Here is a 22,534-nt window from a genome sequence, read left to right on the forward strand (position 1 = left end):
AATCTGCTTTATTTCGTAGCTACACAGTGTTACGAGAGATGGCACATGTTTTTTGATACACCCTGTATACAACACGAAAAAATGCGTTTATTGTAGAGATGCGTTGTTATTTAATTATTGGATATTTTGTTCTATTCGTTATTCGAGATAACATAACTTCAGATTTATTATTTACAGATTATTAAATACCTTTAAAAAATAACAAGTATAAAATAACGGCACCTAGAGATCGACAGCTCGTGATCTGAAGTCAGCGTCCTGCCATGCCACGAAATTTTATACGTTCCAAAAAATAACGGGTATGAAAAAGCCCCCTAGGTATATTAACCCCCTTCTAAACATTCTACAAGTAATATAATAAATTAAAAAAATTAAACAACTTTCGTTGCCCGTCATCAATGATACCATGCGTCGTCTTATAGAGTTTGCTGGTGGTCGTATTATGATGTGCAACCAAAGTTATTTTATTTTCCCTTAAGCCATAGAACAACTCATAGTATGTACATAAATCCATATGAGGATTCTAAAAGAATGGAATCTAATTTACGTCAGCATATCCTATGGAACAAAAGTTAAAAAGTGCATGTCTCTATTTTCCGTGTTTTTTATTAGTGGAGAACATTTTTTAGAACAAAAGTTTTCAGAGTGGGTTCTTCCTATAATATAATTCTTATAGGTTTTTTGAAGTGAAACTTCTTTACGCGCGATGGGAATAAAAAATTGAAGCCCGAGGCGCGAGGTTAAAAGTGGTAACGATCATTAGCGTAATTACAGGGGTACGATACCGGACGTTTTGACACTTTTGATAAATTTAATCTCATCTTAATAAAAATATAATAGTACAAGAGCTAGCAACGTCGGGAAAACAAGAATTTTAAGAAAGCTGGTTCTTTAATATATCTTTTGCTATGCTCTCCTGACCAAAGTGCTGTCTGGCTGGTTGTGGCGTCTGGCTGTCGGTAGACTATTGTTCACTACTGCGCATCGCATCTGTACAGGGTATCCCATTTTCGTGTGTTTTATGGGATTTCTCGTTTATGAGTACAACGATGCGATTTTCATATTACTTTTTTTATGAAACTAAATATGCTACACATATGTTTATCCTAGCCTCCTTAGTTCCTGAAATACAGGGCGAATTTGTGATGCGCAGTAGTGAACAGATGTTGAATACAAATATGATGCGCAATAGTGAACGCAACGTCTACCGGCAGTCAGACTACCGGTACTCTGTTTAGGAGCAAAAGATATATTAAAGAAGCAGCTTTCTTAAATTTCTCTCTCGAAAACGTTGCTAGCTCATAGACTATAAGTAAAACAGCGAAATCGTGATGGAAATGAAAATATAAAATGACACCAATCACAAGGAAATCGTACATCCGATGAACGGAGGCATGAAAATGCAATAAATTTAAAAACTGCGTAATTTTCTAACCATTCGAAGTTTAAATCCAACCAATAAAATTAATATTGTATCATCGTATCGTCGGATAACTGACACATGAAAATCAAGCTTAAAGCCAACGAGACCTTGAAAGATTACCACCTAGTCAAGATACTTACTCCAAAACACTCCTTACTCCAAAACAGACAGCTTTTCGTGACGCTCGAGGACAAAAAGAGTCGATGGCGAAACCAGAAGAATGAGCTAGTGCAAGGAGCGTACTGGCACCAATTCTTTTCAACATATACACAAACGACCAATCAATTGCAGGTAACACTATTATAGAACCTTTACATATATATATATGCAGATGGATGACGACAATAACAGTTAAGCAAAGCGTTTGAACATATCGAGGAGAAACTAGAAACCGCCTTAAAAACAATGCTAACTTATCACAAAAAACTTAGGTTCTTCTCATGCAACTTTTCTAAGTTTCAATATTTGACTTGACATCATTCATATGTGGTAAACGGTGTTATCGTAGGTACGTTATAGGTAATGAAATTTAGATTTTTAATACATGTTTGAACCAAGTCTGGCTCTGTTTTTATTAATACTAGCTTATTTTTCTTAAAAATATACAAATTTTAATTCGGTTTTTTGATCATTTTTTGAAAAGTTACACGAGAGGAACTATAAACATTTAACGATGAATCCGAAAAACAAACTTAACAATTTAATTCAAAAAATACTTTTAAGTTTTATTAAAATTTTAAAAGTAACACTCTAGAAAAATCAATTCCATCTTTAAATTTAATAATTATTAAAAATATTACATTTTAAAAAACGGTTCATCCATAGAATAAAAGCTGTTGAATGCGTGTAGTTAAATTGGAAAAATCATCAGAAGTTATTTTTATAACTATGTACTTACTAATAATGGTGTAAAATAATTAGTAAAGATTAAATTTCAATACATTTTAAAAATAATGAAACCATTTTATAACTACAATCATTATTACTTTTGGAAAAAATAAAATTTAAACTGTATAACGGCCATGGACAAAAACAATTGACTATTGTTATCGTTAATGGCTGTCAGATTACAAGAGGAGCGTCTTTATTGAATTTCGTAGATTGAAAAATATAATTTTCCGTTTATAATAGCGAAAAAATATGGACAACTACGAAGATGAAGATACTTTTATTCCACCAGTGATTTTTACGCTTGCAGAAACCCTATACGAAGGTTTGGTAAGTATTTCATGAAAATATATAAAAAACTCAATAGTCATTTCAATTGCTGTTTTTAGGATTCGCATCAGAAAGAACTATTCCAATTAAAGTACTTAATAGAAAGCAAAAACCGTTACGTCGAACAACTGCAGCAACAAGCGGACGATATCGATAAAGCTGTTGCCGAGGATCGGGTCGCTTTAACCAATTTGAACGACATAGTCCAAGAGTATGATACGAAGAATCCGGAATTGAGAAGTAAAGCTATTAAAGTTTGCGATGTTCTGAAAATAATATCGCAAGATTTGAACAATTCGAACCAGAGTTACGCCAGCTATGTCAGCAGAATCGATTGTATAGGTAATTTTTAATTATTTTTTATCGTATTAGTAGGTACGGGTTTTATGGAAATATGTAAATACCTACAATTTAAACATTAATTTATCTCCTTTTGATTTCAAAATTGCTCTGTTTTAATGCCTGTGCCAGAGATAAGGCGATTTTTTATTAAATAAGGCAAACTTTTAGATGCATATTCAAATAAATGAAATTCTAGACGACAGTATAACGCTTTAATACCTACTATTAACGCCTCTTCCAAAAAGTCTAATACAATTTTTGCATAAAATCGTATGGGGAGATAATATATTTGACGTTTTCAAAATTTACATCGGATTTCCTATGTCCCGCGTTCCGATACGACACGGTATACAGGGTGTTTTAAAAAACATGTACCATCTCTCGTGGGGAGATTCCTCACCTAAAAATAAGATTTATTTTTCATATCAACATAGGTCCGATTCTGCTTTGTTTCGTAGTTACAGGGTGTTAAAATCTTAATAATCTTTCGATTTGTTCTAATTTTCTTCCAGGTACTTTTAGTGATTCGAATAAAATTTTGAGGGTAAAAGTTACTATAAGTGCTACATATTTTAATGCTAAAAAAGTGTTGATACATTCATCAAGGACGTGCATATGGGTTATAACAGGAATATTTTTCAAAAATACTTGACGTATAAATAGCATGTGCGCCACTGACTTTTTTTCATTCGATATCAAAATTATATAGGTCGTTTAATACCGATTAAAAGTTATCTCTTGATATTTTCTTGAATTCGGCCTCCTTGATGAGATAAACGCAATTTTATTAATCACAATTAATAAAATTAAAATAAAAATAAAATTAAAAAATTATATATTTTACCTAATTTATTATTAAATATTATTACTGTTAGCTATTATTACTATTAGTCCAACCTAGAGCAATTTGAAATAAAAAAATAATGGTATTTAAAATAATTACAAAAAACTCAATTTTAAAATTTTTTAACATCTTACTAACATACTTACTAACTCTAAAACTATGCATTCCCATGTTTATAGGAACTTTTTTTCATATTTTTTAATGAGAAATCAATGAGTACTTATTTGAAACTTTCCCAAGTTATTGATATTAAATTTTTTTAAAGGTTGCTATTAGACTTAAATCAAGGCAAATTAATAAAATTGCGTTTATCTGATCAAGGAGACCAAAATCGACAAAATATCAAGAGACAATTTTAAATCGGCATTAAACTGCTTACACTATTTCGCTAACAAGAGAAAAAAGTCAGTGGCGTACATGCTTTTTTTTAGAAAATTATTCCAGTGATAACCCCTATGCACGTCCCTGGTGAATATGTCGACATTTTTTTAGCTTTAAAACTTTTGCCCTGAAAATTTCATTCGAAACACTAAAAGTACTTGGGAGAAAATTATAATAAATCGAAAAAATATTAATACTCTAACACCCTGTATCTACGAAACAAAGCGGAATCGGACCTATGTTGATATGAAAAATTAATCTTATTTTTACGTAAGTAATCTCCTCACGAGAGATGGCACATGTCTTTTGAAACACCCTGTATGCAGGGTCGCTGATATACAGGGTGGTCCGAACTGTATCCCGGAAACTTCGGCAGCATATTCTGTAGAAAAAAAATAAGTAAAAAAGTTCGTATAAATGTATGTCCTAAAATGATTAGTTTCGGAGATACAGGGTGTAGAAGTTTTATTATATAGAGTTAAGTCATTTTTATTTCGATTTTTTCCAAATAATTTCTGAGGTAACGTCAATATTTGGATGAAAGTTGGTATCTGGGAGTTTTTTGACATGAAAAATTCAATTTTGATGTCAATATGACTCCTCTTTGTAAGGGACGCCACCTACGTGTGTTTTAACAGCTTAAAGAGTAATAACTTTTCGTCCGTAGCTGTATAAAACTACCGAGTAAAAAAATATACATTTGCGACGTTTTTTACGTAAAAAAGGTCTCTTGATAAAAATCCCTACAAGCAATCGTTCTCAAGATATTTAGAATGGAAATCGTTAATACATGTCATTATCGCCAAAAAATAAACACGTTGAGTAGACAGTTATTTGACCGAAATAATAAATTTGGGAAATTTTTATTTTTTTAAATTAGTTTATAAATTTTTCTATGAAAAAACGATGATAAAAAAATTTCTGTTAAACTCTGGTACAAAAACATTTCAAATTTATGATTTCAGTCTAATCACTATGTATTTAGTCAACATGTTTAATTTATGTCAATGATGATAGGTGTTGATCAAAGGTATTGATAATGTCAATTCCAAATATCTCGAGAACCGTTACTCGTAGCGATTTTTACCAAGAGACCTTTTTTACGTAAAAAACGTCGTAAATGTATATATTTTTACTGAGTAGTTTTATACAGGTACGAACGAAAAGTTATTACTCTTCAAACCAGTTAAAACACTTGTAGGTGGCGCCCCCTACAAATAGGAGTCATATTGACATCAAAATCAAATTCCTCATGTCAAAAAACCCCAAACACCAATTTTGATCCAAATATTGATGTTACTCCATAAATTATTTGGAAAAAATCTCAATAAAAATTAAATTTCTACACCCTATATCTCCCAAACCAAGCATTTTAGGACATACATTGAACTTTTTTACTTATTTTTACCTGTAGAATATGCTGCCGAAGTTTCCGGGATACCGTTCGGACCACCCTGTATCTAGGTACTAATCTTTTTTCAGAGTATAAAGTGAAAAAAAAATAGTCGATTTTTTTATCCACCCTAATGTATAGTGGAGGTACTTAACAAGGTGCAAGTTTTATCCCCGTATGTTATATTCTGCCGCGCTTGAGTAAATCCCAAAATTCCCCCTTGGGGTCCCCTACTATTAGCGAAACCTTCATTCATACCTGTCAGTAAATGACATTTTTTTTTTCAATCTTCATTCTTAATAAATTAAACTTACAGAAACCAAATTACAAGCCAGGCTTAAGTCTAACGGCGAAAAAATCGCCGATCTCAACAAACACCTGAACGATCTTATGGCAAAACGCGAACAAAGTGCCAAAGATATGGAAATCAAAGAACAAACAGCTCTTGCTGAAAACAGGGCTCTCAAAAAGCATTTGGACTATTTAAATGAACTAACCGAGCAACAGGCCAAGGACACAGTGGATGAAGATGGCCTGGCTGTTATGGAAGAAGAAAATAGGGAGCTGGAAGAAAAAATAAGGGTGTTGAGGGAGGAAAATGAGATGAGGCAGCGTGAGTGTGATGAAGCTCAATCCCTGCTCGATGACGAAGCTACTTATGCTGATATAGACACGAAGTAAGTTAACATTCTTTACTTTTACCCAGGGTTGGGTTTGATTAATTTTCTACGTGTATGTAGAAAAGTGCGTAGAAAATGTAAAATATTAGTAGAAAATGTTTAAAATCTGAGAACAGGTAAAAAAATGGTGTAAAACAGGTATAAAATCCGAGAACATTAATTTTGTATATTTAAAGCGGTTTTTTCACTTTAGCGCGTGGCCCCATATGAGGCGTATAACCTAACGCAGCGTAGAGCGGAGAGGACCGCGAAGCGTTTAAATGCACTGAAGTAAATAGAAGTGGCCCCACATACAGGCGCGGATTGGCGCGTATTTTTCTATTGTCCACTCCGCTCCGCTCTACGCGTGCAGCTATGTTGGGCCACGGCTCAGAAGTTTCTTCCTTTCTATTTTCTCTAAACTCTATAACTGTTAAAACTGTAATATGCGTGCGTGCGCTATCTCTAACTCCCTGAAGATAAGAGACAGTAATCGATCTGAAGACTATCAGAATATTATTTTCTGTTTAATCTGAAGACCGTACAGAAAAGTCTGACTTTTTTTCTTTGGAAGTGTCCGTTGTTCCTTTTTTTAATATTATTAAAGAAAGCCTGTGGTTTCATAAACTATATACGTATACTAATAATTATTGTAGTTTGTACTTCTTACTGTCATTATGTTAGATGTTATTTTTTGTGGTTGTTCTGTTTGAGTCTTACCAAAGTTCACAGAATTCCATAGAATTATTCTGCAAACTTTGATTTTACTATTGAAAACTTTTATGATATCTCTGCTAAAAACCCTGCTTTTAACCGTTAACATTGAGATTGATTGTTAAGATTTAGATTAGATTATATTCCTTGAGGTGGCTATCGACCTGTTCAACTGCTACCTTTTGAACCTTAGGTTACATATTCCAGTCCTATCCTTTTCAATAAGTCTAGCATCTCGGAGACTGAACCATCCATATTACTTACTTACTTACTGCCATTACTCGCTGACTTAATTTTTCGTTGTCGCTGTTATCTGAGGTTACAATTAGTCTTCTCCATTGCGTTCTATTGTGCGCTGCTTCCTCCCACTAATTCTGCATGCTTATCCCCTTTAAGTTTTCATTGGAAAATATCTTTGCATCGTTTGAGTTATCCACCCGGTTTCCTCTTACCGTCTACAAGCTCACCGTAAAGAGATTTTGGTAGGGAGTTTTCTTGCATCCTGCACACGTGGCCAGCCCATCTTAAGCGGGATTTAGTAATCATGACTTCAGTGCTCTCGCAGCTAGCTTTTTCAAGGACTGATACGTTTGAGACATGGTAGTCCCATTTGATTCTAAACAGTTGCCTAAGGGGTCACGCAACTTGTTTAATGCGTTCGTGTGCCGGCGGTACGGCATCCAGGTTTCGTTTTCATATAACGTGGTGGGGATTATTATTGCTCGGTACACTGCAAGTTTCGTTTTTGTGTTCAAGTCAGGATTGTAGGAAACCCTGTCTTTTAATTTCCAGCATGATCTTGAGGCGCTGCTAATTCTGTGCTGAATCTCAGAGTCGATATTGGCCTTTTCCTAAATCAAATTGCCGAGGTAATTGAATTCCCCTACATATTCTAATAGTTCTTCCCCGATTTTATAGCACTGTTATGATTTTCCGGGGGAGTGCACATAATTTTACTTTTATCGATGTTCAGCTTAAGGCCCAAAGTCTCGTATGCCCACGTACATGTGTTCAGCATTTCTTGTAATTGCTGTAATGTTTTTGCAACTAGAGCGCAGTCATCAGCGTATTGAAATTCTGTGATGAATTTTATATGTATTTTTGCCCTGAGTCTTTTTATGTTGAACAGAAAGAATGAACACTCATTCTTCTTTCCTGCAGTTTGCTGTCCACTATAATAGAGAGCGCTGCCATGAATATGTTGAATACAAGAGGAGCTAAGACACATTCCTGCCTAACTCCTGTATTTGTAAGGAAGGGATCGCTCAGTGATCAACGATGTGACACTCTCGACTTCTTGTTGTTACGGAGGCTTTTACACACTGTAAGAAATTTGTTGGGTACTCCGAACTTTTACATAATTGCCCAAAGTGCATTTCTGTTTACAGAGTCGAAGGCTTTTGTTAGGTCGATGAATGTAACATAAAGTTTACTCTGCTGCTCCTTTACTTTTTCCTATAGTTGGCGAACGGAGAATATAGAATCAACGGTACCGCGGTTTGGTGCGAAAGCCCATTTGCGATTCTGGAAGGATTTTTTCTATATGTGGGTGCAGGCGGTTTGACATAATTTTTGCAAAAACTTTTCCTCCGATAGCCAGTAGTAAAATTCCCCGGTAATTTCCGCAATCTCATATAGCTCTTTGTCAATGGGCTATCATTGCCTAGTACAACAAACCGCATATTTGGCAGGCTGTCGCACCGACATAAAATGTGTTCTATTGTTTCTTCTTCAGATTGACAAAAACCTGCACATGACTAAAGACAGAAATGACAGTTTTTTTCAGCTTGTCAACTTGCATTGCCATATGATGCTTTGACTGCCTTTATTTCCATATGTGTCAAAAATTGGCAAATCCACATTTCATTATCTATTTAATTTTAAGTTTATTTTTTTTTTAATACTTCAGATTGGAGGAAGCCAACAAAAACATTTTAGACATATCCGAGAATATTTCAACGGCAAAAGAAACCGAAAGTGAACAAACGAAAAGAATTAAAGAATTGGAAGAGTACGAAAACCAATTGAATGCCGAACTGAATCGCGGTCAGATAGCATGGACGTCCTTAGAAAATGGTCAACAAGAGTACGAGAACATGCAGAAGATGATTGATCAAATCAAGTCGGATATTGAAGATAGAAAAACTAGATTGTCCAGAGTTGAGGAGGATTATTCGAAGATGTGTGAGGTAATTGGTACTTTTATTAATATTGTTGCGGACCTGTATGGATGCCATAAAGGCAAAGAATGGCGGCTAAGAAAATACGAGTAAAATCTAGACTGTTTCTCTGTTTCTCTTATATAATAAGGAGAGAAACAAACAGATTCGGTCGACGCGTACAATTGCCGCGCTAAATCCAAAATAAAAAAATTCAAAATCCTTTGAGATAAATAGTTATAAATAAATTTGTAAATAGTTCTTTAAGTTTTTTTATCGTTATTGTTTTGTTACTTGTAATTAGTGTAAAATAAATTGTGTTTAAATAAATTGGATTTTTTATCCACACGAAACCGACGAAAAACGTAACAATATTCACTATCTAGCAGATATTCACTAGGGTGGATCGAAAAATCTCTAAAATGAAACTTCGCCTTGCTATACCGCGCAAAAGTTGCCTTAGGTGTATACTAGCATAATAAAAAAAATATAAAATTCGGATAACATCTTCCTATCGCGCAAACCGCCGAAAGTTCATCCAACCGTTAAGAGTGTGTGCCGATTTATTCCGATCTTTCCAATGTCACTTTGTAGTCTGCGCGTTACTGCTGAATTCGTTAGTTGCTTCTCTCGATTTGAGTGTTGCCCTAATGTATCCATTCCTTAATTGCGGCCCGCATACCTTAAGAGAAGCTTCTGTAACTATACTCTGTTTTTGTTCTCAGGTAAGATTTCGACAGACGATAACAGAAAAAAAGCAGATGACTTCCATACCAATCCATTTATTTTACTAGAAAAAGTTTCTAATATTTTTTAAGTTAATAAATACGTCATGCGTCGTCTCTTGTTGTTTTTAATCAGTTTTATAGTTTATTTCAAAAATGACAGATCATATTTCAATAAAGCAACAATGAACGACAAACGGACGCCTATGCGTATGAACTCGACTTAAGATTTTTGAGAGTTAACCAAACCAAACTCTTGCCAAATTATAGGTTATAATATTGTGTCAAATTATGTCAAATAGAAATGATAAATATTTTGCATTTTGCATTTTGGACTGTGTTGTTACTTGCGTTTCGTGTTTTTTAAAATTAAGTGGAGGAAAACTCGAGGGAAAATTAAGTGTTAACCCAGACCATCCCTTTAGTTTACAGTTAATATTCGGTCTTACAGTTAATATTCACAGAGACCGCCAGAGACACAGTTTGCGAGAGACTATGGCCAGAGAATTGTATTAGCCACAAATAAAGTTGTATACCATCTCGTACATTGTACCAAAAACTGGAGTATCTGTAAAATAACATCACACGATAGGTAAATAATACATTTTAGTAGGTACTGTAGAAAAAATTAAGATTAAAGTTAATTAACCAAGATTAGATTTTCTCAGTTTCATACAGTTTTTTTTACAATATTTTGAAGTAATCACTTGTCACTCAAAATTTAAATATATAATTATGCGTTCCAACTGTACCAACTTATTTCTTTGTAAAATAAAATAAACTACTTTGAAATTAAAATGACAGACACATCTATCAAGGATTTTGTTCTATCATTCCCGTGTAATCAAATGCGTCTAATTTAAGTGAAGGAGTGTGAAAATTCAATTCAGGCAAAGAGCTGCACATTTGCATGTGCAAACTTACGGGGGAAAAATTGCATTTTTTGACAATATTTACACGTTTTACGCGATCGGAAGATATGGTTTAAAAGAGACAATATTTTTTCTGCAGGCAACTCAATGCTATTACCAACGTTTAAGCACCATAGCGCTAAAAAATACAAACCTCAAGTTAAGAAAAAAAATGTAAAAAAGAAGTCAAATTTGTATTTCTTTCAAAACTTTCGGCGGTTTGCGCGATCGGAAGATGTGATAATCCGAATTTGATAATTTTTTTATTATGCTAGTATACACCTAAGGCAATTTTTGCGCGGTATAGCAAGCCGAAATTTCATTTTTGAGATTTTTCAATCCACCCTAGTATTCACAATATCGGGTGCATCTCAAAAGTGGCTCACCCCTATAACTTTTTTATTTTGTCAGTTAAAAAAACGAGATTTGGTATGTTAGTATATGACTTAAATTAGGATTGATTGACGCATTCAACTGTTTCCGGTTTCTTCCTGTTTCACCAGAAATGACTACAACTTTTAATTTTTAAATGGCACCCTCGCTATTTTTTTACTTTATTCGATAGAAAATAACACTGTGAATAGAATGACGTATCATGTGTCAACTTTTCACATTTTCGTATATGGTTTATTTCAAATTATAACTTGCGGTTCGTAACAAAAATTTGACTCGAAATACCTAAACCTAAAATACGAAGTGTGTGGTATCAAATTATTCGTAAAAAATGCTTTTTCCAAATATGCTAATGAGCCACCCTCGGCCCATTTGGAAAAATTTAGATATGATTAAAAATGCGATTTAGGCATTTTTTAACCGGCCAGGACAAGACACTAAAAACATTAGACGATCAAATCTATTTTTCCAAGGCTCCTTGATTAAGAATTAGGGTTTTTAACATAGGCCATGGCACTCTAGACTGAAATTTAAAAACTTTTTTTAAAAATCAAAACTTGTAGTCATTTCCGGTGAAACAAGAAGTGAACAAAAACAATTGAATACGTCAATCAATCCCAATTTATGTCAAATACTAACATACCAAATCTCGTTTTTTTATCTGAAAAAATAAAAAAGTTATAGGGGTGAGCCATTTTTGAGACGCACCCGGTATATACCCTGTATAACAGTCAACGTTACGTCATAATTATTTTTCTAATAGCAACTTTAGGGTATCTAGACTTCATATTGTTTAAAAAAATTCAAGTACGTTCCGAAATCAGTAATTGGGGGCGTTCCAATTTTATTAACTTTAGGTTGGTATGATTGATCTTTATTCATTGTAATAACAAAGGGATTTGAATTTTGCTTTGAATAAAAAAAATTAAGTCGATAATTAGGTCGATGGAGAGAGGGCCCTAGGGTGGGGATCCTTGACAGTTCTGTTTGACCATTCATTTGAAATTTTGTGGATTTGTCAGTCTTTACTGGGCATATTTTATGTTATTTATTATTTATTCTACTACGGATAGCTGTTTAAAGGTAGCAAATCTAAAAGGAAAATGTGGCAGAACGTAAGTTATTAACAGTGACACTAGACTGTAAAATAGTTGGTTGTGTAGCATGCGGTAGATCTCGGTCAAAAATCGAGGGAAATAATGAATAACTTTTCGTTAGTAAGTGACTATATAATATACATACGTGTAGTAAACCGATCATTTATGAAATTCACTTAAAATTAACTAATTATATATTTTTCTTGTATTTTTGCTTTTATTTACTACTTGTCAAAGATTAGATGTCTAAAGCCCCCTTCTCAGAACATCGACTGTCGCCAGCGACACGTCAAAAGAACCAATGAGATTTGTACAAAATCCAAACAGCTGTCAATTTTAAATTTAGTACCTACAGCTCCCATCGTTCTGAGAACGGGGCATAGATCCTTTTTTAATCTTTCTATAATTAGTGTTAATTTTTTCCTTTTATGTCAATTTCTAGTAAATGACGCCGTTTTTCGACCATACGGTAGTTTTGATGGTAATCAAACTGACCCTGACGCTTTTTAAGTTAATCCATTAATCAATAAAATATAATCAATAATTAATATAAACCATTAATAATTAAAAATTAATTTAACGGTCCTTATTCTTTACATCTAGCTTAATAAAAAGGAAGATGAAAATATCGACCGGGCAAAACAGGATATCGAAATACTCTCATCAGAACTAAAAGAAGTAGAATCAGCCATAGACGGTTTCAAAACACCAGACCTTCTAGCTGAAGAACTCAATCTCATCGAAACGAACATCGCCGAAACACACAAAGAAAAAGACGCCCTCCTCAAAACCATGGAGCAGAAACAAGAGGAATTTAACTCACTCTCGGAAAAAGTGAAAACCCAGAAACACACCAGCGAAATGGAACTGTTCGCGTTGCACAACTCCAACCTCACCGAACAAAAAATGGCGGAAAAAACCCTCAACAGTCTGAAGCAAAAGAAGGCGCAGCTGGAGAAAAAGGCCAAGAGCAGCGATGCCGAGGTGAAAGAACTGGAAGACACGCTCAAGGAACTGAGAATCAAACAGAAACAGCTGATCGCCGACGGGAAACAGCTGGAAAAGGGACTCTTAGAGTCGAGGAAGACGCTAGCTGGTTTGGCTAATAGGAAGCAACAGCTTAGGAGGGAAGCACAGGCTAAAGCCAAGGCGCAGGGGTCCAAGTCGATGGCGCGCCCTCAGCCGGTGGTGCGTCCTCAGCCGAGAGCGCAGATGCAGAGACCGGCGTCTTACGTGGCTCCTAGGCAAGCCGAGAAACACTGGGACAGTGACAGTAGCATGGAAGTAGAACAGATTAAATTTGACGAGTTTTTGAAAAGAAAGTTTAGAAAGGTAAGTTATATAAAGACTATTTTGGTTGAGAACATTTATTTTAGTGTTTCAACAGGTCTTAAGAATCTTACCATACTGTTACGCAGAGATGGGCAAACACCCGGTATATTGAAATTTGGGTAAATACCCGATGTTTTGCATCCGGTATACAGGGTAGTCCGAACTGTATTCCGGAAACTTCAGCAGCATATTCTGCAAATAAAAATAAGTAAAAAAGTTCGTATAACTATATGTACTAAAATGCTTAGTTTTGGAGATACAGGTTGTAGAAGTTTCACTTTTATTTCGATTTTTGCAAATAACTTCTGAAGTAACGTCAATATTTGGATGACAATTGATATTAACTTAACCTAATCTAACCATTACTCGTAGCGATTTTTACCAAGAGACCTTTTTTACGTAAAAAATGTCGAAAATGTATATTTTTATACTCGGTAATTTTATACAGGTACGAACGAAAACTTATTTCGCTTCAAACCAGTTAAAAATATATGTAGGTGGCGCCCTTTACAAGTAGGAGTCATATTGACATCAAAATCAAATTTCTCATGTCAAAAAACTCCCAACCACCAATTATCATTCAAAGTGACGTTACTTCAGGAATGATTTGGAAAAAATCGAAATAAAATGAAACTTCTACACCGAATACACTATATTTCCGAAACTAAGTATTTTAGGACATACATTTATACAAACTTTTTTACTTATTTTTTAACAGAATATGCTTCCGAAGTTTCCGGAATACAGTTCGGACCACCCTGTATACCCAAGTATTTTTATTTTGTTAATTTAACGTACTATAACAAATTTTAACAATTTATTCTTATCTTACTTATTTTACCCCACAAAGACTGCACTATGCACAAAAACCTTAATTGTATGATTGTATCGAAAATATATACAGCACATTGCAGACAGTTCAATATAGGTTAGATGAATAATCGAATTTTACAAGGGGGTTCCCCGACGAAATTTACTTTTCAATAGGTATATATATACCCTATACTTTCTGGATAGATACCAGATATATACCCAAATTTATTTATTGTTTTGGATATTTACCCACCACCCATCACTGCTGGGTTCCGTGTGGATAATCAAAAGTCTAAAAAATAAACATTGTGAAAATTACAGTCTCTCTAGTTTTCCAAATTTTAGAAATATTTGTGAAGTTGGGTTATCTTAAAACATGTGCGTATATGTTTCATGTGCGCACAAGCGCATAGTAGTATATTCTTAAGATAAGTAGAAGTATCTCAAGCTTCTTTGAATTTTTTCAAATTAAAATATTGTACCTATTTTTTCATTAATGATTTGGTTGTAAATAAGTAACAAATCTCGAAGGTAGAACAGTTGAAAAATGTTACTGATATTTAAAAATTACACCTAAAAATAACAGGTTTCTATTATTTTGTACAATCCCGTAACAATAATAAGAGCCGGCAAAAAGATAATCTTAGTAGGTTCGCAATTACAAATTTTTTTAAGTCAAAAAATAATAGAAACTCGCTTACAAGCCTGGTAAAATATCTTGAGCAAATATCGTTAGTTTTCACAACTGGTATTTTTTTTTAGAAGTAACAAAACTATTGCGAGTATAGTAAAACTCGCGATGCCAGGATTCCGATATCACTTCCTGAGTAGTTTTTGTCAGTGGCGGCTCATCAGGGTAGGCAAGGTAGGCGGCGCCTATCCTAAGATTTTGGCAGAGTTTAAGCGGTTTATTACATTACATTATTTACTACTGATGTTGCCAATACATAAAAATACTGTTAATACACGGAAGTGTGTAGAAAACAAAATAATTTTGACCGTTGACCTTTGTTCGGCGATTTCTACATCGCCTACTATCAAAGTCGATATACGACGTACAGCAGTCTTCTGTCTCTGTCTAACTCATCGTGCAGTTGTATCGTATTAAGGCGGGGCTTAGGCGAAATCTCCGGTCGCCTTCGCATGAAGTCGTGGAGGCTCGGTAGGCTTAGAACTTAAGGGGATATTCCCGATATTTCATAAGGGGATATATCACATTTCGTTAAGGGGATATTTCATATGATTCATTATACGTAGCATTTAAAACTTTTATATGAAAATTCAAAAAACGTTAAAGCAAATTGGAAACATTTTTCGAGCTTGTCCAAGATTATTAAAAATCATATAACCGGTTGTATTTCAGAACACTCCACAGAAATAAAAGAATCTGAAATAAAAAAAGGGCGTTATTTTATTCGGTGCAAGAAGACGATCCAACAGATATTACAGAAAAGTCTCAGTGTGCTATTTCAATTCGATATGTTAATAAAAGCGACTAAGTCAAATATCTTTGCGAATTTTATTTTATGAAATATTAGATAACGTTGTTATACATTTAGAAATAAGGTTTGCAGATATGTCTCAATTATTTTTATTTATCTATTGCTGATTCACAGAAATTTAAAGAATCCTATAAAAAAATTCCAAAGCATTTAATATCTAATTTAACAAACTTTTACCGCAATGTTTTTGACCAACATAAATTAATGAATAAATTGCTGGTATTAATAATTAATAGATATGATAATTTTCGATTATAACATAATTTAAGGAGAATGATCCTGGAAATTCATTTCCAGAGAGTTGCAAATGGTTTGTTTTGATTGTTACTACACCATTTACAAATACTTGGGTTGAGAGACATTTTTCATGTTTGAAATGCATTAAAATTTATAGTAGAGATTCCATGAAAAATAAACGTTTATCGTCACTTGCCTTACTTTCAATCTAAAAAGATCTTTTCACAGCCCTTCAACAATCTGATGATTTTACTGATATAATAATAAATAACTTTTCTTTATTAAGAGACCGGCTCATCATCAGTTTAATATATAAAACATAATTATTCTTTCTCTCAATACTACCAATTTTTAAGTTTGCGTAAATAAATAAAAATAAAATAAAATTCTATGATGTACTTCATGGTGACTCCATAGTAATACATATACGTGTACATTATGTCATTACGTTGAATTCTGTTATTTTTGCTTTAGTTTTATCCTAAATATTATTGAGCTATGTTTTTAACCCTTAGATAACATATATGTACAAACTAGGTTAGGGTATTATGTAAATTTGGGGGGGAAGGGCAAATAGACACAACTAAAATTTTGTCGCCTACCCAGTTACACGGGTCACGAGCCGCCACTGGTTTTTGTCGGTGGACTGTTTAATACCTGTTATGTTTTGGAACTGTTGTTAGCTTGGTAGAATTTTGTTTGTAAAAAACGGCGTTAAAGGTGGCTAGAAAATATCGATAAACATTCACCATATAATTTTATATATAAAGTGAGAGCACATATAAATGAGATTAATATCTGTAATATATATTTATTTCCTAGGAGAAGAAGATCAAAAAGGCAGCATAATGCATAATTCTACCATGGTTTATCATAAAAAGGAGATTTTTCATATGTGTAAGTACTTACTACTTTTTTGAATATTAATCATATTATAATTAACAACTTAAAATGATAACATTGTTTCATTTTCTGAATACGTTGTAGCCAATAGTAGAGTTCATTGTGTTTGTTGTTTAGTTGTTTGTTCATTAGTTTTTTTGAAATTTTCGTAATATTTGTTGTAAATCAATTTAACAATAAATTATGAAAAATTAGCATTGGGTTGTATTATACAAGTAGTGTAAATATGCATTTCATTGCAGTTGTAGTATACCGGGTGGTGCATCGTTGTTGGAAACACAGGAAATCTAATGAAAATTTTGATCTGTCCAAATATTGGCTCCTCTTCTCCTGTTTATAGCGAAGTGGCGAATAGGTTTATTAAAGGTCTGCTTATGCATAAACTGCTGCGGCATTTTGTACCACCTCGCACTAAAAGCAATTCTAAAAAGAACAATGTTCGACTGCAAGGTCTGCTAATACGAAAAGGAGTTTTTGTACAAATACAGTTTTATTTACCAACACATGGTGAATTAACTTACAAAACAATACACATTACTTAAACTTATAACAAAAAAAAAACACTTACTTAATACTAATTTCACTTAACTAACCTGAACTTAAGCTGATATATGAAGTATGCACCTTGCTATCTGGACCTGAACCCTACCCAGGGGGCAAATCAATACGAATTAGAACCGCCAACAGTACGACCCGGTCGAGTTAATAAACAGACTTATGCGGGACTGTATAAGCACTACCTAAAGATCGCCTTCATGCCTCAACCAAAATCGATTTCAAACTTACGTCTTACTTTTTTTCCTTCCTAAAGAACTATCCTCTTTTTTTTCATGTTATATCTAAAGTACTAACTCTAAACCAACATTAGAAAAATTATTACTTTTTACGTTAATGAATAATTCATAATATGTCATTCTGAAATCAAATAATTATGAAGTTTATGGTTGCTAGGGTAATTCAAAAGATTCCAAACATTCAGTGTTAAAAGTAAATCACGTGACTTACTTTTAGCACCAGTGCTAAAATAAATGACTTTTACCATCAGTGACATAATGTCACATTTTAGGCACTGACAGCATGCTTTAAAAATTACATTTTTACTGACGTTTGTAGAAAAAATATTTTAAATATCAATGTTACGTACTGAAAAATACCTAGTCCCCTAGAAAAGCCCAGAAGGCTTCTGAATTTGGTTGCATAATAACTTATGTCTATAGTGAATGCTATAACTAGTGATTTTTGTCTTTTATTGAGATAACATTGATTGTACTCTTTGTATTTATAAAATAAACTAAGCGAAGTTCATAATTTGAACATGTTTTACCTTGAAATAACAGATTTAGCTTATTGGAAATGGTTATATACATATAAAAGAAAAAGAAGAAAGAATTTATTGGGCAAACCTACAGTAAGATTAGTCATGAGACACGACTAAAACGTAACGACATAATGTCCCATGGCTAATCTTACTGTAGGCTTGCCCAATAAAGTCTTTCTTCTTTTTTATTACAGTCCCCACGATAACATCTTTTGTTTATATAAAAGAATATACTGCAGAGTTCCCATATAAACAATGAGAGAATTTATGGTCCAATACTGAAGGAGAGAAATTGAGTTTGTATGGTTTTAAATCAATTTCAAACATTAATGATGTGTAACTGTCCAATCAAAGTGCGCACAGCATCGAGCAAGCGCAGAAAACTTCTGACAACCCAAAGATAGACTTATGCGGGAACTGCCTTTATATATCTACCATATTGGTCACTTTATTTCCGTGGTCTGTATTTTACTGCACACGGCAGAGATAAACATATATGACCAGCTGACAGACAGAGAGACAAAATAAAAAGCGGTATACAGTGTTGCCGGTTCGTAAACTATTTAAAAAAAACTTTCATGTATACTACTGAAATGAAGACAATATATCTAAGTTATTTAATAAATTCTGTTGCTCGAAAACTTGGAATAAAATATCTTCAGCCACTCTTTACAAATGCCATAAAAACATTCACTGGTTTGTTCAGATTAATTCCGAAATAGTGCAAGTAATCGTAACTGCTATCCATTTTGACTTTGAAATGAATTAATAACTATGATTGTTAGTTATTAATTAGTTATTGTAGTTTCGCCAGCGACACAACATAGTTCTGAGACAGAGGCTTAATAAGAAGCTATTAGAGCTGTGAGTGTGTATTATTGAGTAACTAATTTGGAAATTAGAGATCCAACCCAACAAAATCGGCAATACCGTATAGAAGAAATGTATGTTTTATCTCTTTTTTAATACATGATTTTTCATTAAGCTGTCTCCATCACTGTCTTACATGTTAAAATCCAGACTACGGGTCTACGGTGACAACTCTGATTGAGAGCATGTTATTTAAAAGCAGCACAAGTTCAGTTTCCGTGTAGTTTATCAAAATATCACGATGCACAGCAAAATTATCTGGTAAAATTAACTTAAATAAAATAAGAGTCGTTTAGGAGTACCTAAATAAATAAGTATAGAGTATATTATATTTTTAGAAAGCTCATAACAATGCAAATAAAATAAAAAATAATATATAGGGTGACCTATTAAAAAAACGAACATAAGTTTGAGTTCTTTTGCGTCACTGCATTCTACCTGAAAAACGAGACACGCGCGGGGGATAAGTACTCAATAGGTAGATAAACAAAATCTATGTATCCGGCATATACCTGTACATTTTACATTTAGAAGAACAGCCTAATTTTATAAAGGTATTTCCGACGACCGCATAGTAAATACCCGCTATAATACCAGAAATATACCAGTAATATCAGGAATATATCTACAACATTCGTGATATATATTGGTATATTCCTGGTATTATACCGTGTATTTACTATGCGGTCGGTCGTCGAAAACTTCTTGTATAAAATATTTAATTATTAGGATATAAGATAATCGAGATACAAAGGTTGTCGAAAAATGCAAAAATTTGTATTAATTAAAAAATAAAAAGTATAAAAGAAAGAAATAAGAAATTAATTTCAACTAAGAATGCTAGGATAAATCGTCATAATAAGTAGAGCAGTGATGTGAAAACGGCATCTTTATATATCTACTCATAAACCAGAAACCCCATAAAACACACAAAAATGGGACACCCTGTACATCTAGCAATCGCCAGTTAATATAAAAATAGACAGCACATACAATAGTCTTAAAAATAGAAGGAAAAGACGATATTGTCTTCATATTTGAGAAGAAATACATGTCCATGTTTATGTAATCGTAGCGACTAAAATAAAAAAAAATAGAAATAGTGTGCATGATGCCTTTACAAAAATATCTGAAGAAATGGGGATTGACATCAACGTTTAGTCTGTAATATCTTATAGTTTCGATATAAATGACATAATAACCTTTATTATTGACTCGTACATTCATACTCATCTATATTCGGCTTTATTAGAAAAAAAAATATTATTAAAATTCAATTTTTATCTTTGACACCACAAAGAATTACAGTTTTATAAAATAAAAATAATTATTCGCCTTTCAGATTTTTGAAACATTTTAAAGGTTACTAGATATTTCGAAATAAACATATATATATATATATATATATATATATATGCTATATGAAAAATAGTATGTGGTGTGTTGTTGCATAATGGACGCATTTCCAAGCATCGAATGGACGAAGGAACGAAGCGAAGTGACCAAGGAACGAAGTGAAGGGACGAGGCGAAGTAACGAAGCGAAGGGACGAAGGGGCGAAGTGCGAGTATGGGGCCTTCTTATTATTCTATTATATTATTCTAAACCGTTCTAACTATAATTAACTATTTTCATTCTTGTCACTTTTAAAATGTTTTTTTGTCCATATCTGATCAATTCTCTTCAAAACCCATTGTTAGGCATGTTTTTTATTCTCCTTAAGTATTCTTTACTATCTCCATGTTATGATTTTTTTTTCGGAAACACAGTACACAGGACTAATAAGTTTCGTATAAGACGCTGATAGATAATTAAAATGTTAACAAAAAGCACAAAACTAGTATCGACGCATAGCACATATATCAAGTACAGGGTGTCCCACTAAGAATAGCTCTCGGCTGTATCTCGGAAAGTATTAGCCGTAGAGCCTATGGAAAAAAATATTTGTAACTAAAGGGGCTATGAGAAATTGCTGGAAATTATTTTCAAGTTTGTAAAACGGCCGCTAGAGGGCGCAACTGCTATGGAAAATAAGAAAATAGAATTTTTACAGAATTTTGCCTAGATAATGAGTACTATAAATAATAGCTTCATAATCTTCTGTAAATTTTGAATTTTTTTTGTTAGAACTATTTTCCCCTATCTGCTAAAATAAAGTGGTGAGGGAAGGTTAGATCTATCTTTATTTAAATGTTAATAACTCCGAACTGGATGATCAGAATCCAACAAACGAGGGCTCGTTTAAAAGAGCGTTTCTTACTCTATATTTTACCATAAAAATAATAATAATAAGGTTTTGAACGTAGACGCTAGAGGGCGCTTTCTTACAATTTAACAAACAGCGCGTTTTTTCAAAAAAATTAAATACAATAGTATATGTAATTTTAGCTGATAGTAAAGAGTAGTAAAAGCTTAAAAAGTCAGTGAAAACCGCATCTTGATATGTTCTTTCAAACCGAAGATATTAGCAAAATTATAATAAATACCAAAAAACAAGCTCTTAATTACTTTATTTTTACAACACGGTATCAGTAGCCCTCTTGATTATGCCCATTTTAACAAAAAAATAAGATAAAAACAGTTAGTTTATTTTAAAATCGACGAAATACCAGAATACCATAATACCAGATGTATTCCTATCTAATAATTAAGATATTAATAACAGTGAACAAGAAACGATGATTCAGTGAAGTCATAGTAGGCTTGGAAAAAAGTTGCTTTTGACGTAATAGTATAAACGTCAAATTGTTATTAGATCAACATTTTGATAGTCATTTATCTTTTGATTGCTTTTTCAAAATGCCAACTTCAAACTTCAACTACTTGAAATAATAAGGGCATTTTGAAAAAGCAATTAAAAGATAAAAAACGCTGCTGAAGTGGTGACTTTTTAAAACTAACTATTTCTATCTGATTTTTTTGTTAAAATGGGCATAATCTAGAGGGCTACTGATGCCGTGTTATAAAAATAAGATAGTTAAGGGCAATTTTTTTCGTATTTATTATATTTTTGCTAATATCTTCGGATTGAAAAAAGATATCAAGATGCGGTTTTCACTGACTTCTTAAACTTTTATTCCTCTTTACAATCAGCTGAAATTACAGCTGAATACCATTGTATTTTTTTTTGGGGGAAATCCCACATTGTTTTTTAAATTGCAAGACAGCACCCTCTAGCATCTACTGTTAAAGGCATATTATTATTGTTTATAGGGTTTTATATAGAGTACGAAACGCTCTTTTAAACGAGCCCTCACTTGTTAGATTCCGGTCATCCTCAGTCCGGAGTTATTAACATTT

General features: G+C 33.1%; 1 protein-coding gene across 1 annotated transcript; it reads left to right on the top strand.

Annotated features, from left to right (window-relative positions):
* Nucleotides 1-2,490: 2,490 nt before the first annotated feature.
* On the top strand, nt 2,491-17,098 carry LOC115878759 (interaptin-like). The gene is made up of 6 exons (XM_030895348.1): nt 2,491-2,641; nt 2,701-2,983; nt 5,918-6,278; nt 8,884-9,163; nt 12,863-13,591; nt 16,966-17,098. Exons 1-6 carry the CDS (start codon nt 2,564-2,566, stop codon nt 16,990-16,992), a joined length of 1,758 nt encoding a protein of 585 aa, XP_030751208.1. The 5' UTR covers nt 2,491-2,563; the 3' UTR covers nt 16,993-17,098.
* The last annotated feature ends 5,436 nt before the right edge of the window (nt 17,099-22,534 follow it).

The sequence above is a fragment of the Sitophilus oryzae genome, unplaced genomic scaffold (genome assembly GCF_002938485.1).
Source record: "Sitophilus oryzae breed Bouriz unplaced genomic scaffold, Soryzae_2.0 scaffold_1521_pilon_pilon, whole genome shotgun sequence".
In the NCBI taxonomy this organism is placed as follows: domain Eukaryota; kingdom Metazoa; phylum Arthropoda; class Insecta; order Coleoptera; family Curculionidae; genus Sitophilus; species Sitophilus oryzae.